This window comes from Podarcis erhardii (assembly GCF_964252035.2).
Source record: "Podarcis erhardii genome assembly, chromosome: 2".
NCBI lineage: Eukaryota > Metazoa > Chordata > Lepidosauria > Squamata > Lacertidae > Podarcis > Podarcis erhardii.
This window is the reverse complement of record NC_138498.1, coordinates 45,188,860-45,209,429: the sequence shown is the minus strand read 5'-3', so window position 1 is coordinate 45,209,429 and position 20,570 is coordinate 45,188,860. Positions and strand designations below refer to the sequence as shown.

Below are 20,570 nucleotides of genomic sequence, written 5' to 3'. Positions count from 1 at the left end.
ATAAAATTTATTATTATTATTATTATTATTATTAATACAGTGGTGCCTCGCAAGACGAAATTAATTTGTTCCGCGAGTTGCTTCATCTTGCGATTTTTTTCGTCTTGTGGAGTGCAGATTCCCCGGGTATTAACGGTTTTACAAAAAAGGAAGCAAACTCGCAAGACGTTTTCGTCTTGCAAAGCAAGCCCATAGGGAAATTCGTCTTGCGAAGCACCTCGAAAAACGGAAAACCCTTTCGTCTAGCGAGTTTTTCGTCTTGCGAGGCATTCGTCTTGCGGGGCACCACTGTATAAGAGGTTCAATCTTGTCCTAATTTTCAGTAGCTTTTCATTCTTGAATAGATAGGAATGAGTTAAGATCCTTCACACCATACTCAGTTTACTAGTTTGAATTAGTACCACTACTTCCCATATAAACATACTGAAGGAGAAGAAACATGTTATTCCTCTTTAATCACCCTAATGTGACTATAGAAAGGCATTTAGTGTGTGTCAAAGCCAGATAACTGTGTTTTTGTTTTTGTTTTAATGATCCTGAGTACATTCCTTGAAATAGTGATTGTAAGCACACAACTAGATTTGTGGATTAATCTAGCATGAGATCCTCAAAATGTGCTTTAGAATAGGTAGACCTCAGTTGTCCTCATATAACATTAGGATCTGTGCATTGCTGCTCTACATATAAGGCTTGCTCCATGGTGTGATGAATTTTCTGGGGTGGGGCTGGGCTAACCGCTGGGCTAGACGTGCCGTGTTGGGCTGTGTTAAGCTTAGCTGGGATGAAAATTCCCTGATATATGATGTGCTTGTTCAGTGGCTTCAGTGCTTTTGACTCTATGCATGCCTTTGGGTGAAATAACTATCAACGTTTGGAAGCGGGTGGTTCATCATATGAGCCCAAATGGATGTAGCTGGGCTTTCTGACTGCTTTGGGTCCTTAACTCACCTGAGTGTAGACTAGTGGTACACTGATCCAGTCATAGTGGTAGAGCATGCTGCAGTTTCCACGAAAAAGGTTCAGTTCCTGAAAGAAGAAAACAGCCATCTCTAAGGGCTAAGCACTGAAACTTCTGCCTAACTAGAACTTTTCAGTCCATCTTCAGACCTGGTTTCAGCTCAGAAACAGCTTTGGTTGTCCTGATGGATGATCTATGCTGGGAGAAGCACAGAAGGAATGCTAATTTCTCCTGGACCTTTTATACCATTGACTATGGTGGTATCCTTCTGAATAGGTTATCAGGGTTGGGGACTGGAAGTATGATGTCCCAGTGGTTCCACTCCTACTTGGAAGGTCACTTCCAGAAGGTGATGCTGGGAGACCCCATGGCATTTATGTTGTAAGGTCCCCAAGAATTCCACCTTGTATACCATGCATTTCACCATCTGTATCTATTGGGAGAGGTCATATGAAGATTATGGGTGGGGTGTCATCAATATGCAGATGACATCCAACTCTAGTATAATTTTCACCTGAGTCACATGAAGCAGTGAAAGTGCTGAACTGGTGTCTTGAATTGGTAATGGGCTGAGTGAAGGCCAATAAACTGAAATTTAGGCTGCAGTCACAAGAGAGTTTATTATGCAATTGGTACTGCTCATGCACATATGCTTTTCACTGGGTCCACAAGATGTCCACCATCATCAAAATGCAAGCCCATCCTTTTTTATTATTTAATCTGGATTTTCCCTTCAGGCAATAATAACCAATTATATATCCACAATCACCCCTGGTGAGAAAACTCATTAATTTTTGGGGTGGGGTGGGGCGTAGTTTGTCACATGAGTGATGTTGTTTCAATAGGTGGCCTCTATCACAACAACCATATGCTCCTTAACTGAACACAACCTAGCCTTTTTTCCCCTGGCAGCAGAAGTGACATGTGTGTGCTTATTTCCAGTTGCCACATGATGAAGGCATATTCCAAATTCAGCAACGGTAGCTGTTCTCAAGATCTCCACCCAGTACATATGAGGGATTACTACGGAGACTAATCACAGTACACGTACCAAGCTTCTTTTAAATATATACAAACACATATGCAACACCTACTATATCTTGCGTAAGTTTTATAAATTCAAGTAAATATTACTCTTGCACAATAGCCTAGTATTAAACATTAGAACAAAATGATTCAATATTGCCACATACACAATGCAAGCCTCCATTTTGCCTGTTGCGAAACATGATAGCTAAAACTGGTAATGTTTGCTCTTGAACACTTCTTGGAATTTTTTTCTTTTTGAGGTGACTGAGCTCACCAGTATAGAAATCCATTTGTAAATTTTAATAAAACAATTAGAGGAGCCAGGCTTGACAGGAAGGGTAAGATTTTTATGTAAGCTAAAGGGAGCATGGGTCACAAAAGAAACCTTGCACTAAAGGATCTTGTTCTGGAGGTCTCCTATCATCATCAAATTTATAACCCACCCTTGACTCACAGGTGAACAGCTTAAAATTAAAAACAGTTAAATCATATTATGATCACAGGAATAGGGTGGGCCCTGAAAACACACATCTCAGGTGTCAAAGAATAACTATTACATCTATAGTCTGGGGGACAAGGATTTACCACCTCACCTCCATGAGTAACTTGAGAGCACAGTTATCACGTATGCGGCCTTCTTTGCGTGCCTGTGCAGCTAAGTTGGTAAACCAGACACAGGGGACCCAGTATCTGTTGTAGGAAGTGTTCAGGTTCTCGTATTTCTTGCGCTCCTCACGAGTCATGAACCCTGTTAGATGCAACAGAGGTTATGCAGCCGATAGTACTCTATTTAGAAGGTCCATAGTGCAATCTTATACTGAAGAACTGCACTCTGAAAGGCTATAGGCTTTTGAAGAAGCCTTGAAGAAGGACACAAGATATGTAGTAAAACTCACACTAAATGCAATATGCTCTGCTTACAGGCGGTCCACTTTATATGCTGCATAATTGTGGCATTCCGAAATACTGTAACATATTCTAGATTAAAAGTTATGCCTATCATTGCTTTAAAAAAAAAAAAACTTTAAAATTTCCTAATTTCATTCTAACAAATGGGCAGGGGCAGGGGGACACCTACCTCTTGCAGGCTTTCCCACAGTCCTCTCATCCTTGTAAGCTTTATAAGCTTAGTGCAGAGGCTTTCAACCTTTTGAGTCCATGAGTCCCTTGACCAACAACATTCATTCTGTGGCTCCCCTGTGGGGCTCAGGAGCCTAGTTATGTAACCCCTTGCTTGAGAGCTGGCAGTCTCTCATCCTTTTTCAAACACCTTCCCATGTGGAGTGTTCCCTCAGCCTCCTCTCCCCTCTCTCCTTGGGAGTCCTCTGGGCAGCTGCTGCTGCTGTCCCTGGTCTCTGAGCTGCCCCCTCTGCCCCAAAGAGAGGTGCCTCCTCCCGCTGCCCCACAGGGTCCTGGAGAGCACCCTCTGGCCAGCCCCAGAGGCATCATTCACCTGAGGAGCTTGTAGCCAGGGCTTCTGCAATAAACAGCTGTGCAAGCCTTTGAGAGGCAGAAACGCAAGAGGGCACCAGAAGAGGGAGGGAAGGAAAGAAGGAGGGAGGCCAGTGTTGCCCATGGCACCCCAACCATCATTCAAGGCACCCCAGGGTGCCACGGCACACTGGTTGAAAACCACTGGCTTAGTGGGAAATAAGGTCTCCCTTCTGCACTCACCTGCCTCCACCACATGGTCTATGGTGGGGAAACGCTTGAACACAGCGATGCTGACTGAGCGAAGAATCAAGACGGCAGAAAGGCTGCAGTACCGCATGAGAGTTCTCCGGTAAAGGCGCCCCTTCTCGTCAGTGCCGTGCACGTTCCCAGAGATGGCACACATCAGGCGGTCTGGCATAGGCATGCAGGTGTACTGACTCCACCAGCGGTTCACCACCAGTGTCACATAGAACCCTAAATGAACCCAGGAGATGGGGAGGGGTTGCATTAGAATTCTTACCCATGGCATGCTGCTAAGTCAGGCAGCCTCACTCTGAGATAAAACAAGAATGCTTCACTTGAACCAGGACTGAGGATGCACCCTGCCAGTGCCCACACATTATGAAAAACAGAGCTTGGTTCTGGCAACATTAAACAGTAAGTGCAAGAGAAACGGGCCACAAAACATTGCAGTATGGAATGCCTCTGTTAAGCTTTCCAGTCCCTCCATTCTATTCTCCCCACTGATTTTCTTATATCCCCACCCAAAGAAATACCCCACAACAGGCAGACAGCATTCCATGCCCACTGTGTTGTTTTTAGATCCCCCTCAGCATTCAATACCCACCGGGCATGCTCAGTCTTCACTGGGCCATTTTGGGATGTCCCCTCCTCTGAGGCTTTCTTTCTATACTTCAGCATGCCTGCTTGATACCTCCCCTTTTCTGTGTATGGGTGGTGCCATTTTGGCTACATATAAAGACTATTGCTCAGAGAAGGGAGTTTGTTTCCTGCCAGTACATGTGACATTACCCTGAGCACGTGCAGAGTTCCTTTCTCTCATTGCCAATATGTTCAGGATCAAGGACATGGAGTGTCCCAGGCTGCTCTTCCTGGCTTTCAGAGAGCTCTGAGCTCCACCACGCCTAATTGTGGAAGTTAGCTGCTGAGTATAACATGCACAAGTCACCCATACTCTACCCAGTTTCCAGATGAAGTAATTAAAGCCCATAATACCCTATTATCACCATTCTGTTGCTTTGATAGACTGGGGCGGGGGGTGGGGAGTCACACCCAAGTCTAAACCAGAAGCATATCTATTGCTGAGCCTGTATTATAGTCTGATACCCTTGCAGTACACAAAGGGCAAGCAGTAAATTGGACTAGGCATGGATGAAGGTTGTGCCCTGGAAGCCAACGTTGGGATGGGCACATGGATAAGGAAAGAGCATTGCTCCTTTAGGAAAGGAGCTGGCGTTCAAGCATCTCACCCAGGACAAAGGAGACAGGGATGAGATTGGCATAGTTGTCACAGTAAATCACCACCTTTTCGAAGTCCCTTTTCTGAGTCTCACTTAAGACGAAGCTAGAGGTGGGAATAAGAATGAGAGAAGGATTAAGAAGGATGCATATTTCCCAAGGGGGTTGGCAGCACATTTGCTGAGAGCCACCTGCTTGCACTCTTGTAAGGGGAGAATCTAAATGCATTTTGAAGGGCAAGCGAGGGCTGTTTTAAAAATGTTATGATTGGACAGGACATACAGTAAATCCTGGGGCAACTTTATACATCAGACCAGCCTTCGTCAACCTGGTTGTCTCCAAAACATTTGGAGTCTGCAACTTCCATCAGCTCCAGCTGGTCTCAAACATATGGGGACAACCAGGTTGGCGAAGACTGCACCAGAGTGCTAGAATCACACAACTGCTGGGAGCTGAGGACTTCTGTATCATACATAATAAATGCAAAGAGCTAGGCTGACTCACATAAATGGGTGGTTGTATATCATACACACACACACATATATACACACACACACACTTCTGCTATAAGTGAGTGGTGTGTGTGATAAGGTGACTGCCCAAACTGCGAGTTGAATTGATGCCACTCCAGATCTGCTGCTCACAGGAGGTCCTCTCTAGTTGTCAGCAGGATAGCAAAGTGCCCAAAACTAAGCAAGGGTTTCAAAAGTAGCAAATCACCCTGATCTGGGGTTGAGAAGTGCAATTTGAACTCAGAGAGGAGGAAGCGTGCAGCCAGCAGAACCCAGAAAGAGTGGGTTCTACTGCATAATTACAGTTGTGAAAGGAGGTGAGGCTGGACAATGCAATATTTATATATGTCCTGCCCATCCCACTCCAGTGTGTTAAGTTTCAACTTTGGCTGGTTAGACCAAGTTTGTTACAAGGGCTGTGCAAAATTAAAAAAAACAACAACCCCCAAAACAGGTTGCCAATCAAAATGCCAAACACTGTCCTCCATCCCGCCAAATAAAGGCATGCTCCTGAACAAATAATTCTTATATGAGGTTTCTAATTTAAAGACACCACTAAGGGAAAACTATGCCTTGTCTTAGGAAATTTGTGTATTTCTAGAGAGTAGATCCAAGTGGTAACTATTTGAAGAGCCCTGAATTTTGGTGGCGCGAGTTTGACACACCAAAGGTCATTTAGGGTAGATCTGAGACTGTTCTTCCATGTTCCGACTTACCGATATGTAACACTAAGTCCCAGGTACGAAAGAGAGAAGACCAAGAACTCCTTGTAGAGCAACTTGTAGATGCTTCCACGCCAGAGGGTCAGTAGTTTGTAGAAGCCACCGAAGCGAGCGTTGGCCACGCGGGCTGTGTATGTGACAGTCATGGTGCAGCAAGGCAGAGAGACACAGTGGGTCTGCAGTGTGGGGAGGCGCAGAATTAGAGTTTCAATCATTTCAAATATCTACATCAGCAGCACCATCTCTGCTGTGAACACACCATATATTTAAAGCAATACCCCCCCCAAGAACCCTGGGAACCGTAGTTTGATAAGGATGCCAAGAATTGTAGCTCTGTGGGTGATAAGCTACAGTTCCCAGGATTCTGGGGGGGGGGATGTCATGTGCTTTAAATGCAGTGTACATATGTAGCCTCACAGCTTGCCTTGTAGAAAGCTTATGGGTGCTTCAACAACCCCAGGAGTGAGATCATGCATGAACTCCCTCTTCATCCAGCACTCCTTCCCACAGATAAGGGGGTCATCAATCTTGTATGTTCTTCACAAAAGGTAGTGGTGCAGCTAGGTAATCTTAGACTTTAGACCTAATGTTATTGTGTGTGTGCCTGGGGCTTTTAGATGATAATGTGTACTACTTGATTTACTTCAAAACGTGGTAAACGGGACGTGCTGCACTAGGGCAGGGGGAGCTCCCCTTCATTCTGCTGCGTGAAGCTCTAGACATTCACCTCAAAGTGCTGCCTTGACAGCACTACTGACAGAAGGGAACTCTTGTCTCCTATGGAATCTCTCTCTCTCTCTCTCTCTCTCTGTGTGTGTGTGTGTGTAGAAAGCTTCTATTCCATGGTTGGGTGACCGTGGTAGGGGCCAGGTGCTGCCTCAAAATTTGCAAAAAAAACATACTGCATGTAGCATACCTAGACTCTAAACCAGGCATAGGCAAACTCAGCCCTCCAGATGTTTTGGGATTACAACTCCCATCATCCCTGACCACTGGTCCTGTTAGCTAGGGATGATGGGAGTTGTAATCCCAAAACATCTGAAGGGCCGAGTTTGCCTATGCCTGCTATCAACTGACACTCAAACGTTTTGTATTATTCCAGCCCTCCTGCACAACAGTGTAAGTACTGGAATGATCTCCATTTTAGAGTTTGAGAACTTTCACAGTCAAAATATAACTGTAATTGCTGTAATGTGTTGTTACAACACTAAACATCCCCTTCAAAGAGCAGATTACCAAGTTACAAAGTAAGTAGTTCTTATATTGGATCCCTTCCAGTCGGGATTCAGGCCTCATCATGGGACTGAAACTGCCTTGGTCGCACTGGTTGATGATCTCCGGCGGGCTAGGGACAAAGGTGAGAGCTGTTTCCTAGTTCTGCTGGATCTCTCAGCGGCGTTTGATACCATCGACCATGACATCCTTCTGGACCGTCTTGAGGGGCTGGGAGCTGGGGGCACTGTCATACAGTGGTTCCGCTCCTTCCTCCTGGGCCGTGTTCAGAAAGTGGTGGTGGGGGATGAGTGTTCAGACCCCTGGCCGCTCACTTGTGGGGTGCCTCAGGGTTCTGTCCTCTCCCCCATGCTTTTCAACATCTACATGCAGCCGCTGGGAGCGATCATCAGGAGGTTTGGGCTGGGTGTTCATCAGTATGCAGATGATACCCAGCTCTACCTCTCTTTTAAATCAGAACCAGTGAAGGCGGTAAAGGTCCTGTGTGAGTGTCTGGAGGCGGTTGGAGGATGGATGGCGGCTAACAGATTGAGGTTGAATCCTGACAAGACAGAAGTACTGTTTTTGGGGGACAGGAGGCGGGCAGGTGTGGAGGATTCCCTGGTCCTGAATGGGGTAACTGTGCCCCTGAAGGACCAGGTGCGCAGCCTGGGAGTCATTTTGGACTCACAGCTGTCCATGGAGGCACAGGTCAAATCTGTATCCAGGGCAGCTGTTTACCAGCTCCATCTGGTACGTAGGCTGAGACCCTATCTGCCTGCGGACTGTCTCGCCAGAGTGGTACATGCTCTGGTTATCTCCCGCTTGGACTACTGCAATGCGCTCTACGTGGGGCTACCTTTGAAGGTGACCCGGAAACTACAACTAATACAGAATGCGGCAGCTAGACTGGTGACTGGGAGCGGCCGCCGAGACCATATAACACCGGTCTTGAAAGACCTACATTGGCTCCCAGTACGTTTCCGAGCACAATTCAAAGTGTTGGTGCTGACCTTTAAAGCCCTAAATGGCCTCGGTCCAGTATATCTGAAGGAGCGTCTCCTCCCCCATCGTTCTGCCCGGACACTGAGGTCCAGCTCCGAGGGCCTTCTGGCGGTTCCCTCACTGCGAGAGGCCAAGTTGCAGGGAACCAGGCAGAGGGCCTTCTCGGTGGTGGCGCCCGCCCTGTGGAATGCCCTCCCATCGGATGTCAAGGCGATGGACAACTACCTGACATTCAGAAGACATCTGAAGGCAGCCCTGTTCAGGGAAGTTTTTAATATGTGACATTTTAGTGTATTTTTTATCTCTGTTGGAAGCCGCCCAGAGTGGCTGGGGAAACCCAGCCAGATGGGCGGGGTACAAATAATAAATTATTATTATTATTATTATTATTATATTAAATGTTATTATATTGGATGTCCCAAGATTCATATTAGGGCTATATCTTCATTAAGCCAACTGATATGCCACAACACAGTGGTCAGCCTTTGAGTTCTCTGGCTAAATGTTAAAGTTTGCACAATGTTCTGTGACATTTTGGTTGGCCTAAGAAAACTATTGCCCTAACATAGATTTTAACTTTCTTTCTTATGGGTCAACAAAGCTACCTTCACTTGTTGTGGGACTTTGAGAATACTGAAACTTCAGGAGTGTTTGATGAAAAGTTTCCCACACTCCTGGTTGTATGATTAGGACTTGGCTGAATGAATGGAAAGCAGTACAGCTATACACACAAAAAGTGTATAACTGTGGAGTCTTCCATAACAGACCCTTGTTTTGACTGTGGGGACCCTGCCAATTTTTCAGTTTCTGCTTCAGATCAGAGGGATCAAGTGTGCAGCTAGCTGGTAGTGGGTCAGCATGCTTCTAAGAAATCCTCTAAATTGATTTAAGTATCTTGCATGGCTTATTGTAGTATGAGTTTTCGCCAATAACAGTGTTACATCTCATAAAATAAGCTGCAATCAAGCAAATCTTATGCAAAAGCTTTGAGTCGTAGTATCTCTCAAAGGCGTTTGCTGTAGTTTCCACAGATACAGTGGTACCTCGGGTTAAGTACTTAATTCGTTCTGGAGGTCTGTTCTTAACCTGAAACTGTTCTTAACCTGAAGCACCACTTTAGCTAATGGGGCCTCCTGCTGCCACTGCACCACCGGAGCATGATTTCTGTTCTCATCCTGAAGCAAAGTTCTTAACCTGAGGTACTATTTCTGGATTAGCGGAGTCTGTAACCTGAAGCGTATGTAACCTGAAGTGTATGTAACCCGAGGTTCCACTGTATAAGGAAACTTCATATGTTCCTAACTACCAACCCATTTTGAATGGTAATTGAGACTTCAGAAGAATCTTATTGTTGTGACATGTTCTTGTTTTTTAGGGGGGGTAGTCTGTATGCCTGAATCCCTTCTAATTCTTGAATCCAACAAGGATCTAAATGCTGGAATAGCTGGATAAGTTTATGGGTAATGGCCCTTGGTAATGGGTCCTAAAGGGACACGGGTGGCACTGTGGTCTAAACCACAGAGCCTAGGACTTGCCTATCAGAAGGTCGGAGGTTTGAATCCCTGCGACGGGGTGAGCTCCTATTGCTCGGTCCCTGCTCCTGCCAACCTAGCAGTTTGAAAGCACGTCAAAGTGCAAGTAGAGAAATAGGTACCGCTCCAGCGGGAAGATAAACGGCGTTTCCGTGTGCTGCTCTGGTTCGCCAGAAGCGGCTTAGTCATGCTGGCCACATGACCCGAAAGTTGTCTGAGGACAAACGCCGGCTCCCTCGACCTATAGAGCGAGATGAACGCGCAACCCCAGAGTCAGCCACGACTGGACCTAATGGTCAGGGGTACCTTTATACCTTTTTAATGGATCCTAAAGGCAGCAAAGGAAATGGCTCTGTGCCAGATAGCAGATGGGTGAGGCCCCCTCCCTTAACTGTCTGTTAGTTAGAAAGACAAAAGTCAGAGTTGTGTGTGTCAGCTAGAAGGAGGAAGCAGGTTGGGCAGCTAAGAGACAGAGCCATGCCTGATTTCTGCTGGGATCCAAGGCTGTGGCTATGGGAAAAGCATGACCCTCTTGGGGTATTAATGCTATGAGCTCCTCCAGCATAGGCCCAGGTTGTATATATGAGTAAATAAACCATATATCATAAAGACACCAAAGTCTCTGCTATCCCTCATTCCAAGGAAACTGAGCTCTGGGTAAGTGCCTGGAACCCCTGGAATGTTGCACTGCTTGGAGACTGGGGTGGTGGACAACATTAGATTAGAGGCATTGCCTCTTTGCTTTATTTCCTGGGGAAACTAGTCACTCCTTGGAGATTGCACAACAGTCCACTCGACCATTAAGGGCTTGCCAAAATGTACTTTAATGGAGGCCAACCATTCCCAAACACCCACCCACACCGTAATCCAGTTAGTGGCATATCCTCACCAGGCATGGCCTAGTAACAATTTTTAATCTGGTGCATTCCATTGAGAGATTCTTTGCTGCTGCTTATTTTTCCAAGGTGAATTGAGAAATCAAATCCCCCGCTGTGCAAACTGCAATCAAACTCTCCTGGCTTAACAATGCTAGGCAAGGCCTTTGAAAGAGACCCACTTCCCAGGCTATCTAAATGAGCTCTTTCATTAATGAGTAATGCTGGGAGCCCCTCCCCCCCTTCCAAGATCTAAGGCTGGCTGTGACCACTGACAGAGGTTCGGCTGACAACAAATGCCCAAATATTTTGTTTGACTTTCCGTGCAAGCAGAGCAACTACCAGGGGGAAGAAGAAGAAAAATAAGGAGGGGTGTGTGAAGGAGAATACAGTATAACTATTTGTGGGAGAAAAGTGTCTTCGAGCCAAAACACTACTTTTAGAAGATGAGATGGCCCTTAAGTACTTAGAGCTGGAACTGAGGTAGCACTTCAGCCAACAGGCTTGCTTGTCGAGCAATCATGTTGGAGTCCCAAAACTTTCTCAGGAGAAGAGACTCCAGATGATTCTAGGACTCGAATCAGAGTGAAAACAGCATCCTAGCTGCAGGTAAGAGTTCTGTATAGAGCATCAGAGAATGGGAGATCCAAATTGATATGCAATGCACATGTTTTTTAAAAAGTGATCACACATTGTTGTTTAGTTGTGACCCCATGAACCAGAGCATGCCTTGGAAACTCTCACTTTCTTCTCAAAGCGTCTCCTTTTTTATGTCCATTGAGTTTTCTTGGCAAAATACTGGAGTGGTTTGCCAGTTCGTTCTCCAGGTGGATCACATTTAGTCTAGTCACACATACATAGCTTTAAAAAAAGACCCACAATTGTGGGAAGTCCTTTTTTTTTTTTTTTTTAAGACATGCTCCTGCTAAGGAACTATTAGCCTTTCTTTGCTTCCCTAAAAGTCTCCTCGCAATGCCAGGAGCAGAGCCTCGACCCTCAATACACCCTAGTAACCATCTTTTAAAAAGTTCAGATTCCCACACCCAGTTTCAACACATTTGGTTTTTTAATAAAAAGTTTACTTTATTAACCTGTTTGCTGTTACATAACATTAAAAGCAACTGTTAAAGGATTACAGCTGTTAATGCCTGGCTTCTGTTACAAAGGTCTGTCCACCTGGGACAAAGTTTATACATGTTCCCATATTGTTACACAAAGAAACACAATTTACTGAACAAAGCCCTGTGGGGTACCTGTGCTAAGTCTGTTATAGCACAAACAACAGGGAGCTATGTGGGAGACTCCAAGATGCTGCAGAACTGATTAAATAATTACTTATTAAATAACAAGTTATAAGGCAGTAATCCTATATACATTTAACAAGGATTTTCTGTATAGACATGTTTAGGATTGCACTTTAAATATATGATTGCACATGTATAGAATTGGGTTGCAAATCATCATTTGCACCCCTACCAGTCCAGGGTAGTTTGATAATTAGTTATTCTATGTACTTCCATAATTTTTAAAAAAATTTAAAAGATTACAGTACAGTCTTGATTAAATTAAGCCTGCCCATTTATAGGATGGCTTTTATTATTTCATTCATCACAACATCCCAGAGGTGGCTATAAATATTTCATTGTATGACTAGACAGCTGAGGGTGGACAGAGGATGACACTCATAGTTATCTAGCAAGTCCATTGATGAGATAGGATTTCGGACCAGATTTCTGTTTGGTGGACTGCAATGACATAGAAAGCCTACACCTCCAAACAATTCATTGGGGCAAAACACCTCTGGTTTTCTGTCACCTTGATCACATATTAGTCTTTAAAGAGGAGAAAGCAAGTTCCACTTCTCCTTTCCAGACCTTCATGCAGGCAAACTACACCACAAAGCAGATTTCACTGTAAGCAAAACATTTCTGATTGTCTATTTTCATAGGAAAGAATAGTTAAAGAAGACACAGTTTTGCAACATCCATGAAACCAAAATTTCACAAGCAGAACAGAAAGTGGATGCAGGAGCAGGGCACAATTTAAGCAGTTTTTAACACTAACCTGTGCAAAAGGTTATCAGTTGATTTGGCTTCGCCCTCAGTGAGGGCAATTGCAGGGGAGAAGCAATCAAAAGAGCACAGACTCCCTTAGCAATTATCCCCAAATTCCACCTGGGAAGCAGCTCTTAGGCAAGGTGAAGAGAAGAGAACGCTGCTCTGACAGCCCCCACAGGTTTCTAAATACCTAAGTGCCTCTGTGCTGACCTTTTACATCTCTCCTAAAGGTAGACTCTTCTTTGATTGCTTGGCATCGGAAGCTGGAGGGAGGGGTGAGATGGGAGGGGTGAGAGGCTGGGCTGGCTGAAGGGTGCTTGCAGTTGCATTCCCTCCTAATTGTCAGGGGAAAGGAAGTAAATTTAACATGCAGCATGGCAACTCAAAGGACCTGAGATAGAACAGTCCTGGAAAGTGATTGAAATAATGTAGAAGCAGAAGAAGTGTGGATGAAAGGTAAAATGTGAAAGGTTGGGAAACAAAAAGGGAAGGTTTGGAAGCCCTTGCAGCATAACCCTACACGTGCCTGTTCAGAAATGAGTCCAAATGAGTTAAATGAAATTTACCCCATTCCCATATAAGCATGTATATAGGCATTGCAGCATTGCAAGAGCATTGGAGCGTCACTCAAGATTGTGAGAAGAAAAAGGGTTTATTTCAGTAGGGAATTTGTAGAGAGGTGGGCAGAAAGTGTCCTACACAAAAATGAGAGGGGTGTCCTGGAGGAGGGAGCTCTAAAGCCTGGGTGCTGCGCTAAGGCCTCCCCAAAAGGCCTTGCCCTATGTTATCCACCCATCCACCCCCCCCCCCGATGGTGGCAGGACATCGTGCAGCGTCTCTGCTGAGGATCTCACTGGTTGAACAAATTCAAGCGGGTGGTGCTTTAAATTCCCTGGTCCAATGACCAGCACTTACCACTGAGCACAGAAACAAACCAAACACAATGCTGTAACCAGGAATGGCCAAACCTGGCCCTCCAGATGTTTTGGGACTACAATTCTCATCATCTCTGACCACTGGTCCTGTTGGCTAGGGATGATGGGAGTTGTAGTCCCAAAACATCTGGAGGGCCAAGTTTGGCCAAAGGAACCTAAAGATAAGAGCTCATGTACAGAAAGTGGGGGCTCCTTGTCAGGACAGGAGTCAGGAGTCTGATTAGTCATCATTTGTTTTTCTAGCCTACCCACCCCAAGGGCTCAATGCAGCTTACAATTTTAAAATGCACACCATACCAAATATCCAAAACTAATGTGTGCCTTCAAGGCTTGGCTTGGGAACTTCAGCCTAATTATGAGTTTGGTGCATGAATTTGTGATATTCAGGACCTGCTCCCTTCTGTGCAGCTTCTTACTCTGCTAACTCTTGCACCTCTTCAAGAAATCCTGTTCTGAATCCAAATCCTTAAAAACACACACACACTAAAAAGCAAACAAACAGCCCTTCTTCTCTGGAAACCTGATGGAACCACTCTCCTCACTGGGCCTAGTTCTCTTCCAGTGTTTGACAAGTCAACACCCACAGGGTTTGTCTTCTGGAACAGGGATGAACCAAGCAAACAGCCTTGATGCAGAAGAAACTAGTTGAGAGGGGAGAGAGAGAGAAAGAGAAAGGGAAGGATAACTTTTCTTTCCCCCACCAGTCTCAAACTGAGGAACTGCCAGGGTCTACACACATGAAAGGCTGAGTTCTTTCCTCAGCTCTAAAATGGAGGGTGTGCGTACCTTGTGATTAGAAAGGGATGATCGAGGAAACCACAATTTCTGCCTTCTCCCTGACCAGCTGCTGGATACAGAGCTGCAACCAATCACGCTCCTTGGTGGTAATCAATCCACCATATTAAATCGTATTTCTACCCAGCTTGTACTGATGACAAACACACCACATACTTGTATAAGGAGCTGGCACCCACCCATGCTGCCCACAAATAGCCCCTCTGAGAAGCAAGATGCCATGGGTGAGAGCCTGGAAAGAGGGACAAAGCAAGAAAAGCATGGCTGCCTACATGAAGCCACACATTGGACGTGGCTCCCTGTTGCCTAAGTTCTCTGTTGGCAAGAGGGCAGAAGGCCACTGCACACCAGGCTGAGGAGGAGAAGGATCACAGCAAGCCTTTCCCTGGGATTCTAGGGACTAACGAAGGGTAGTTAACATGGTGCCCTCCAGAAGTTGTTCACTTTCATCATCCCTGACCACTGGGATTTGGAGTCTACAACACCTGTAGAACTCCACATTAGCTGCCACTAGCCTATAGGGAAGTGTAATTCATAGCATCTGAAATCCTTATTTATTCTCCTCTACCGTTAGTGATAAATCACTGTTATTCTCGCTTTGAAAACAAGGAACTGAGGCTTAGAGGGAGTGGTTGGCTTGGTCAGGAGGATGCAAAATTCCACCACAGGTGAGTTAGAACTTGCATTTGCAGCAATCTAAAGTGAATTCTCTTTTCCTTTCATCTCACCAACATCAATCCATTACTTTCTAGACATGATTGTGACACTCCCAGCTGCACCTCCTATTTGATCAAAACCTACCACTTAAGTGCCACAATTCAGCATCCCTATCTATCTAGCCAAGAGTAAGCAGCAGCCCAGACCCTTCCTACTACCCTGCAGCCCCCTTGAACCCAATGCAAACCCCAGAGTCAATTCCAAACCTTGCAGAAACTCCTAGAGATGCATCTGCATGCAGCGACTCCTGCTTTCCGTCTGCTGTGAGAACCTATGCTGCTTAAGCTGGGTGTACTATAAATTGGGCAGATACCTGCTAGAGCCCAACCCTAGCTGCTAAGTGGATGCAAACTCCAGATAAGTACTCTTTTAAGTGATCAAGCCAGCATGACAACCTTTCATTTTTGAGGCTAGGCACTAGGATTTGACCTTAAAAAAATGCATGCAAGATTCTAAAGATGCTTATAACAAGTCCATTGCATGTATTCGTAACCCACAATAAGAAAGAACTGTGCTAGGAGAGAACCAAGAAAAGGAGATCTATCTGGCAAGAATTACAAAGAAAATTAGGAGAGAAGAACAAGGGTAAAATTCACTTATGTTGTTTAGGACATGTTCATGCTACTGGTTTAAAATGCAGCTAGGTCCCCCTCTTTTCTGAATTGAGATAAAAGCTGATTTGCAGGGAGATACATCAAAATGCACTGTTTCCTAAGTAACATCATGATAGATAAAGGATAGATACAGATTGTGACTAATGTTGTGTGGACAATGCTTTGCAAACCAATGGTAGGAGCACACTGGATGCGGAGTAAACATGAGGGTGTACGCAGCCCAAGCCTTGGTGGGTTACACAAGGGGTGAGCAGACTTCAAGCTTGCAGAATCTACTGGTTTCTCCAGGAACCCTGAAGCCCACCAATCTGGGTGCTTCCAGACTGTCACTTTTTCACGGGAATGATTCATATCCATGCTGGAACTTTAGATTTATGTGGTTAGTGGGTTAAAGGACTCTGTTGCCTTAGTTTAATATATCAACTTTAAAAAGGAATATAACTTATTAAGGTTTGTGATATTGACAAGAAAATGCATTGGAAAGTGTGGAATGAACAAATGACTAACAGGAAGATAAGCAAATCAGAATGAATGCAAGATAAATGCTCATTATCGTATAACTGTGCTTCCTGACAAACAAATCAGAAGGACTGCTCAGTAAAGCTAGGATGCAGTTTCACCTGTGTCAGCTTGCACAAGCAAATCAGGATAAATATTCAATAAACAGGTAATATGGAGGGGCACTCAGAGGCAACTGCAAACTTAATACTTTGTGATGAGTACTGGAATCAAGCTCAAAGTGCCTTCAAACAAAAATCCACTCCTGATGTTCCCCCATTCTTACAGGAAACCTAATTTGAAGCACAACAGCTTCTTAATGGTTGCTATTGTTAGACAATTGAGAGTCAGAGAGACTTGCCGAAATCTGCCTTCTGCCCGGCCCTGGCTTAGTTCTGCTAGGCACTCAACTGTACAGGCTTTTCCTGGCAAGTCAGAAGTCATATCAAGAACAATACAGAGTGAGTGAGTGGAAGTAGAAAGTAGTGGGTGGGTTTTTACACAGCACCTGCAGTTACAACCACTAGGACAAGATAAGATTTTGCTTGACATCATCCATTACTAGGCTCCTATACCTTGATCTGTGTAAACTTTGGGGTTAGAGTTCAGCCAGTGTACTACATAAATGATGGCAACATAGGAAACTGCTTTATCCTGAGTCAGACCATTGGTCCACCCAGCTCAGTATCATCTACACTTACTGGTGGTAGCTGTCCAGGGTTTCAAACGCGGTTCTCTCCCAGTCCTATGTGGAGGTCCCAGGCATCTTCTGCATTCAAGGCAGGTGCTCTACCACTGATTTTTTTCTCAGCCAAAGTTTGCCATCTAAGTCAGCAGTTTTGGCTTGGGGCTGCCTGTTCTAGCTTGTTAGCCCACTCTCCTCCTGCAGCAAAACATTGCTTGGAGTCAATCTCAGGTTAAGTGCCAAGGTTTTCCATTTCACAATAAGATGCTGTCTTCTGTCATCACCAGATCTGTTTGAATCTTCATGTGACTTGTCCTTGATGGGCCTGAAACTAGGCAACATCACAACCTATCAACAGTGTGTGTTTGTGTGAACATATGTACAATTATGTGTGTGGAAATGCCTATGGGTGTGTGTGCTTCTGTGTTGTGGCGCTGTCTGTTCGGTTACTGAATCTGCATTATCCAGGTGGCAGCCCAATACAGATTTCTGTGCGGGAAGGACCATTGTTGAAGCCCAGTTCTGATACTCTCAATGACATGTCCATATTAGCAGTGTGTACATCTGGATAAAGAATGCATTGCCTATTCAGTTATAGCATAGTTTCAGGGTCCAAGACAAATAGGTTTAGAATATGAAACTTTAACACAGATATGGAATACTACAAACCATTTTTTCCTACAAAACACGAATGAAATAACTTACTCTCCTCTCCTGTTCAAATATTTTTCACTCCCTTTGGTAGATTAATGAACTAGTGATCGATTTTAGCCTGCCTTTGGTATATTGTGGTGTTTTTTCTACACTTTGTGACTATCTGTAATTGCTTCTTGCTTTGCATTTGTATTAGAACTATTGCTTTACCCCAAACTGCCCCAAGCTACCAGCCTGTGTCCCGTACTTTCAAACTTTTTACAACAGAGGCTAACCTGAGGCCATCCACCTGTTGCTGGCTGTTGAACACTGGCTTCGGCCGATACGAGTTGGAGTCCAACAACATTTGGAGAGCCACAGGTTTGTCACTTCTGATTTAAAGTAAACAGCTGGGTGAAATTATTTGGAGCTTTGGACAAAGGTGTCACTAAATGCAGACCACAAAGCTCTACTGCTTGTTTCCATCAATGAATTCCAGGGATGCAGAGGAAATTATGAGCATATACCTGGGAACAGTTTCAGGATGAATGAGAGGAAACAAGTGGAAACTTAATCCTGGTATGAACAAGGTAAAGTTGCTTGGGAAGATTGCTTCTTTGGATGGAGGTTTGCAACTGCTTTTAGAGAGGGCTGAAGAATCCGATGCATACTGGAGTACTCCCTGACTCAGTATTATCAGTGGAATTGCAGGCTACAACAGTCACTAGCGCCTTTTAGTAGTTTAGGCAAATTGTATACATATACTGTACATATTTCAGCATGTGCAAAATCCCAGTTGCTGAAATACTTCTGGGGCCTAGCAGCAACTCTGCATCAGCTACAATGGCCACCCATTTGTACAGTGGTACCTCAGTTTAAGAACAGTCCTGTTTACGAATGATTCGGTTTACGAACTCCACAAAACCAGAAGTAGTGTTCCAGTTTGCGAACTTTACCTTGGTCTAAGAACGGAATCCGAATGGTGGAAGGGCACCAGCGACAGGAGAACTCATTAGGGAAAGCACGCATGGGTTTAAGAACGAATTTGGTTTAAGAACGGACTTCAGGAACGGATTAAGTTCATAAACCAAGGTACCACTATATCTCTAAAGTTTAAAGTTATGAAAGTTTAAGACATGGTTACTTGAATGACCACTTACACCCCAATGAACCTGCACCAGCTCAATAATTGCCTTCAAAGTATCACTCTCTGGCTTGGCACTAACTTCAACCAGGTTTCTAGGTAGCAGAATAGGATGGCTGACTGGTGCCTATGCATAAAATTTGCTTTTCTTTCTGTGTTTAACAAAATACCCCAGCTATAAATTATAAGAAAGCTGTCATGTACATTTCATGTTCAAAATTCCAGTCATGACTGCTGGGAGTTACACCACTTTTAAGTGTCCTCAGCAGAATTCCTTCAAGACTTGTGGTCTGTACTTACCATATATTTGTCACCGATTAAATTTTAAAGCAACTGTGGGAAGAAGCCTGATGGCCTCCAGCTGTTGCTGGACTACAACTCCCACCATCCCTGACCTGGCCTGGCTGGGGCTGACAGGAATTGAGGTTTCAGTAACAGGAGGGCAACAGGCTTCTCACTCTATTTTAAAGGCTACCATGCCAAATGACCAGAAAACATGTTTCAGAGAAAAGTAATAAAGGAGTCCCCAAATAATGAACTCAGGCCAATTATTCTGATAATATCTTACATCTTTGCATATTATTTTGAGACAAGGCTTCAAGACCTGCCTGTTTAAAATTTCTGCAGATGGAAGTTAAAGATCCTCACCCACTGTTTTTACAAGGTGTAGGACACATCACTTGGTGTATCCAAAATCAAATTTTGTTTGAAGAAAGACAACATGAGGGACAGGAGCTACTGATTATATTACACATTTATCATCACACATGTAATCCTAGACTTCTTCCAAAAATCTTAGGAGATGGAATTATTCCCATTTCATCATCAGAACAAATACTTTGAGGGAGGTTTGGCAGAGATACAGTGATTTGCCCAACACCACATGCTCAAGCAGGAATCCAAAACGGAGGTCTTCACAATTCAACCCTGGCTTTTTATGGAAAAGAAACAGCTCTAATTTTTTGGTGGGTTGTATTGTTCTGCATATTTTTGGGTGGGGGAAGGATGAAGGAAATTAACAATAAATAATGGGAAAGTCACTCAGTTTCCCACAGTGGTGGTGGTGGTGGTGGGGAGTTTGAATGATGCTATCAGTATAGTTACATAACATATATAACCATCTTATTTAACAATTAAAACCACAGTTGGCTCCAATTATGAAGATGCTCAAGAATGTTGAGCCTCAGGTTTAGGAGTCAACATGTTTGTTCACCTAAGCCATACACACAGAGACAGAGACAGACAGGCAGACACACACACACACACACACACACACACACACACACACACACCCTGCAGTGTGGTCATTGACAAATCTGTAGTGTTTTTGCTTGATGGAAGGCAGCATTTCCCTCTCAGAGTACAGCTGTGGCCATGCTGGGATGTTTTGGGTCGCTTGGCTAAGCAGCTGGTGCTAATGAGCTCCCCAACCTCTTGCTGGGGCAGACGCCGAGTTCTAGACAGGACCAAAGGAGCAGCTTACGTAATGCTGCTGCTGCTGCCACCACCACCACCCCGGGCATCCGTCTGAGCTGAACAACACACATATAAAGCCGTTGCACACACCTACAAGACGCTATGTTTCATAATGTGGTTCACATACTAATGGCAGCCAGTTCCGGGAGAGGGTGGGGAAGGAACAGGGCTAAGCTGGCACGCAGTACTGAAGGGGGAAAGAAATGAATCTGCAGCCGCTGCCAAACATTGTGGTTACCCAAGAAGGGAGGGAGGGAG

At 44.7% G+C, this 20,570-nt stretch overlaps 1 protein-coding gene across 5 annotated transcripts in view; it reads right to left on the bottom strand.

Annotated features, from left to right (window-relative positions):
- The window catches only part of BEST2 (bestrophin 2), a 28,630-nt gene that overhangs the window by 4,478 nt on the left and 3,582 nt on the right, over positions 1-20,570 (bottom strand). For 2 of the 5 annotated variants that reach the window (XM_081846330.1, XM_081846331.1), the window contains exons 2-6: positions 6,129-6,310; positions 4,912-5,006; positions 3,662-3,895; positions 2,581-2,735; positions 949-1,026 (exon numbers count right to left, since the gene is read on the bottom strand). In XM_081846330.1, the coding sequence (XP_081702456.1) occupies positions 949-1,026; positions 2,581-2,735; positions 3,662-3,895; positions 4,912-5,006; positions 6,129-6,280 (714 nt within the window). In that variant the 5' untranslated portion in view covers positions 6,281-6,310. Of the gene's footprint in view, positions 1-948; positions 1,027-2,580; positions 2,736-3,661; positions 3,896-4,911; positions 5,007-6,128; positions 6,311-12,822; positions 13,576-15,468; positions 15,722-17,075; positions 17,313-20,570 lie in introns of those variants that run through there. The other 3 variants (XM_081846329.1, XM_081846327.1, XM_081846328.1) reach the window with 3 other exon arrangements.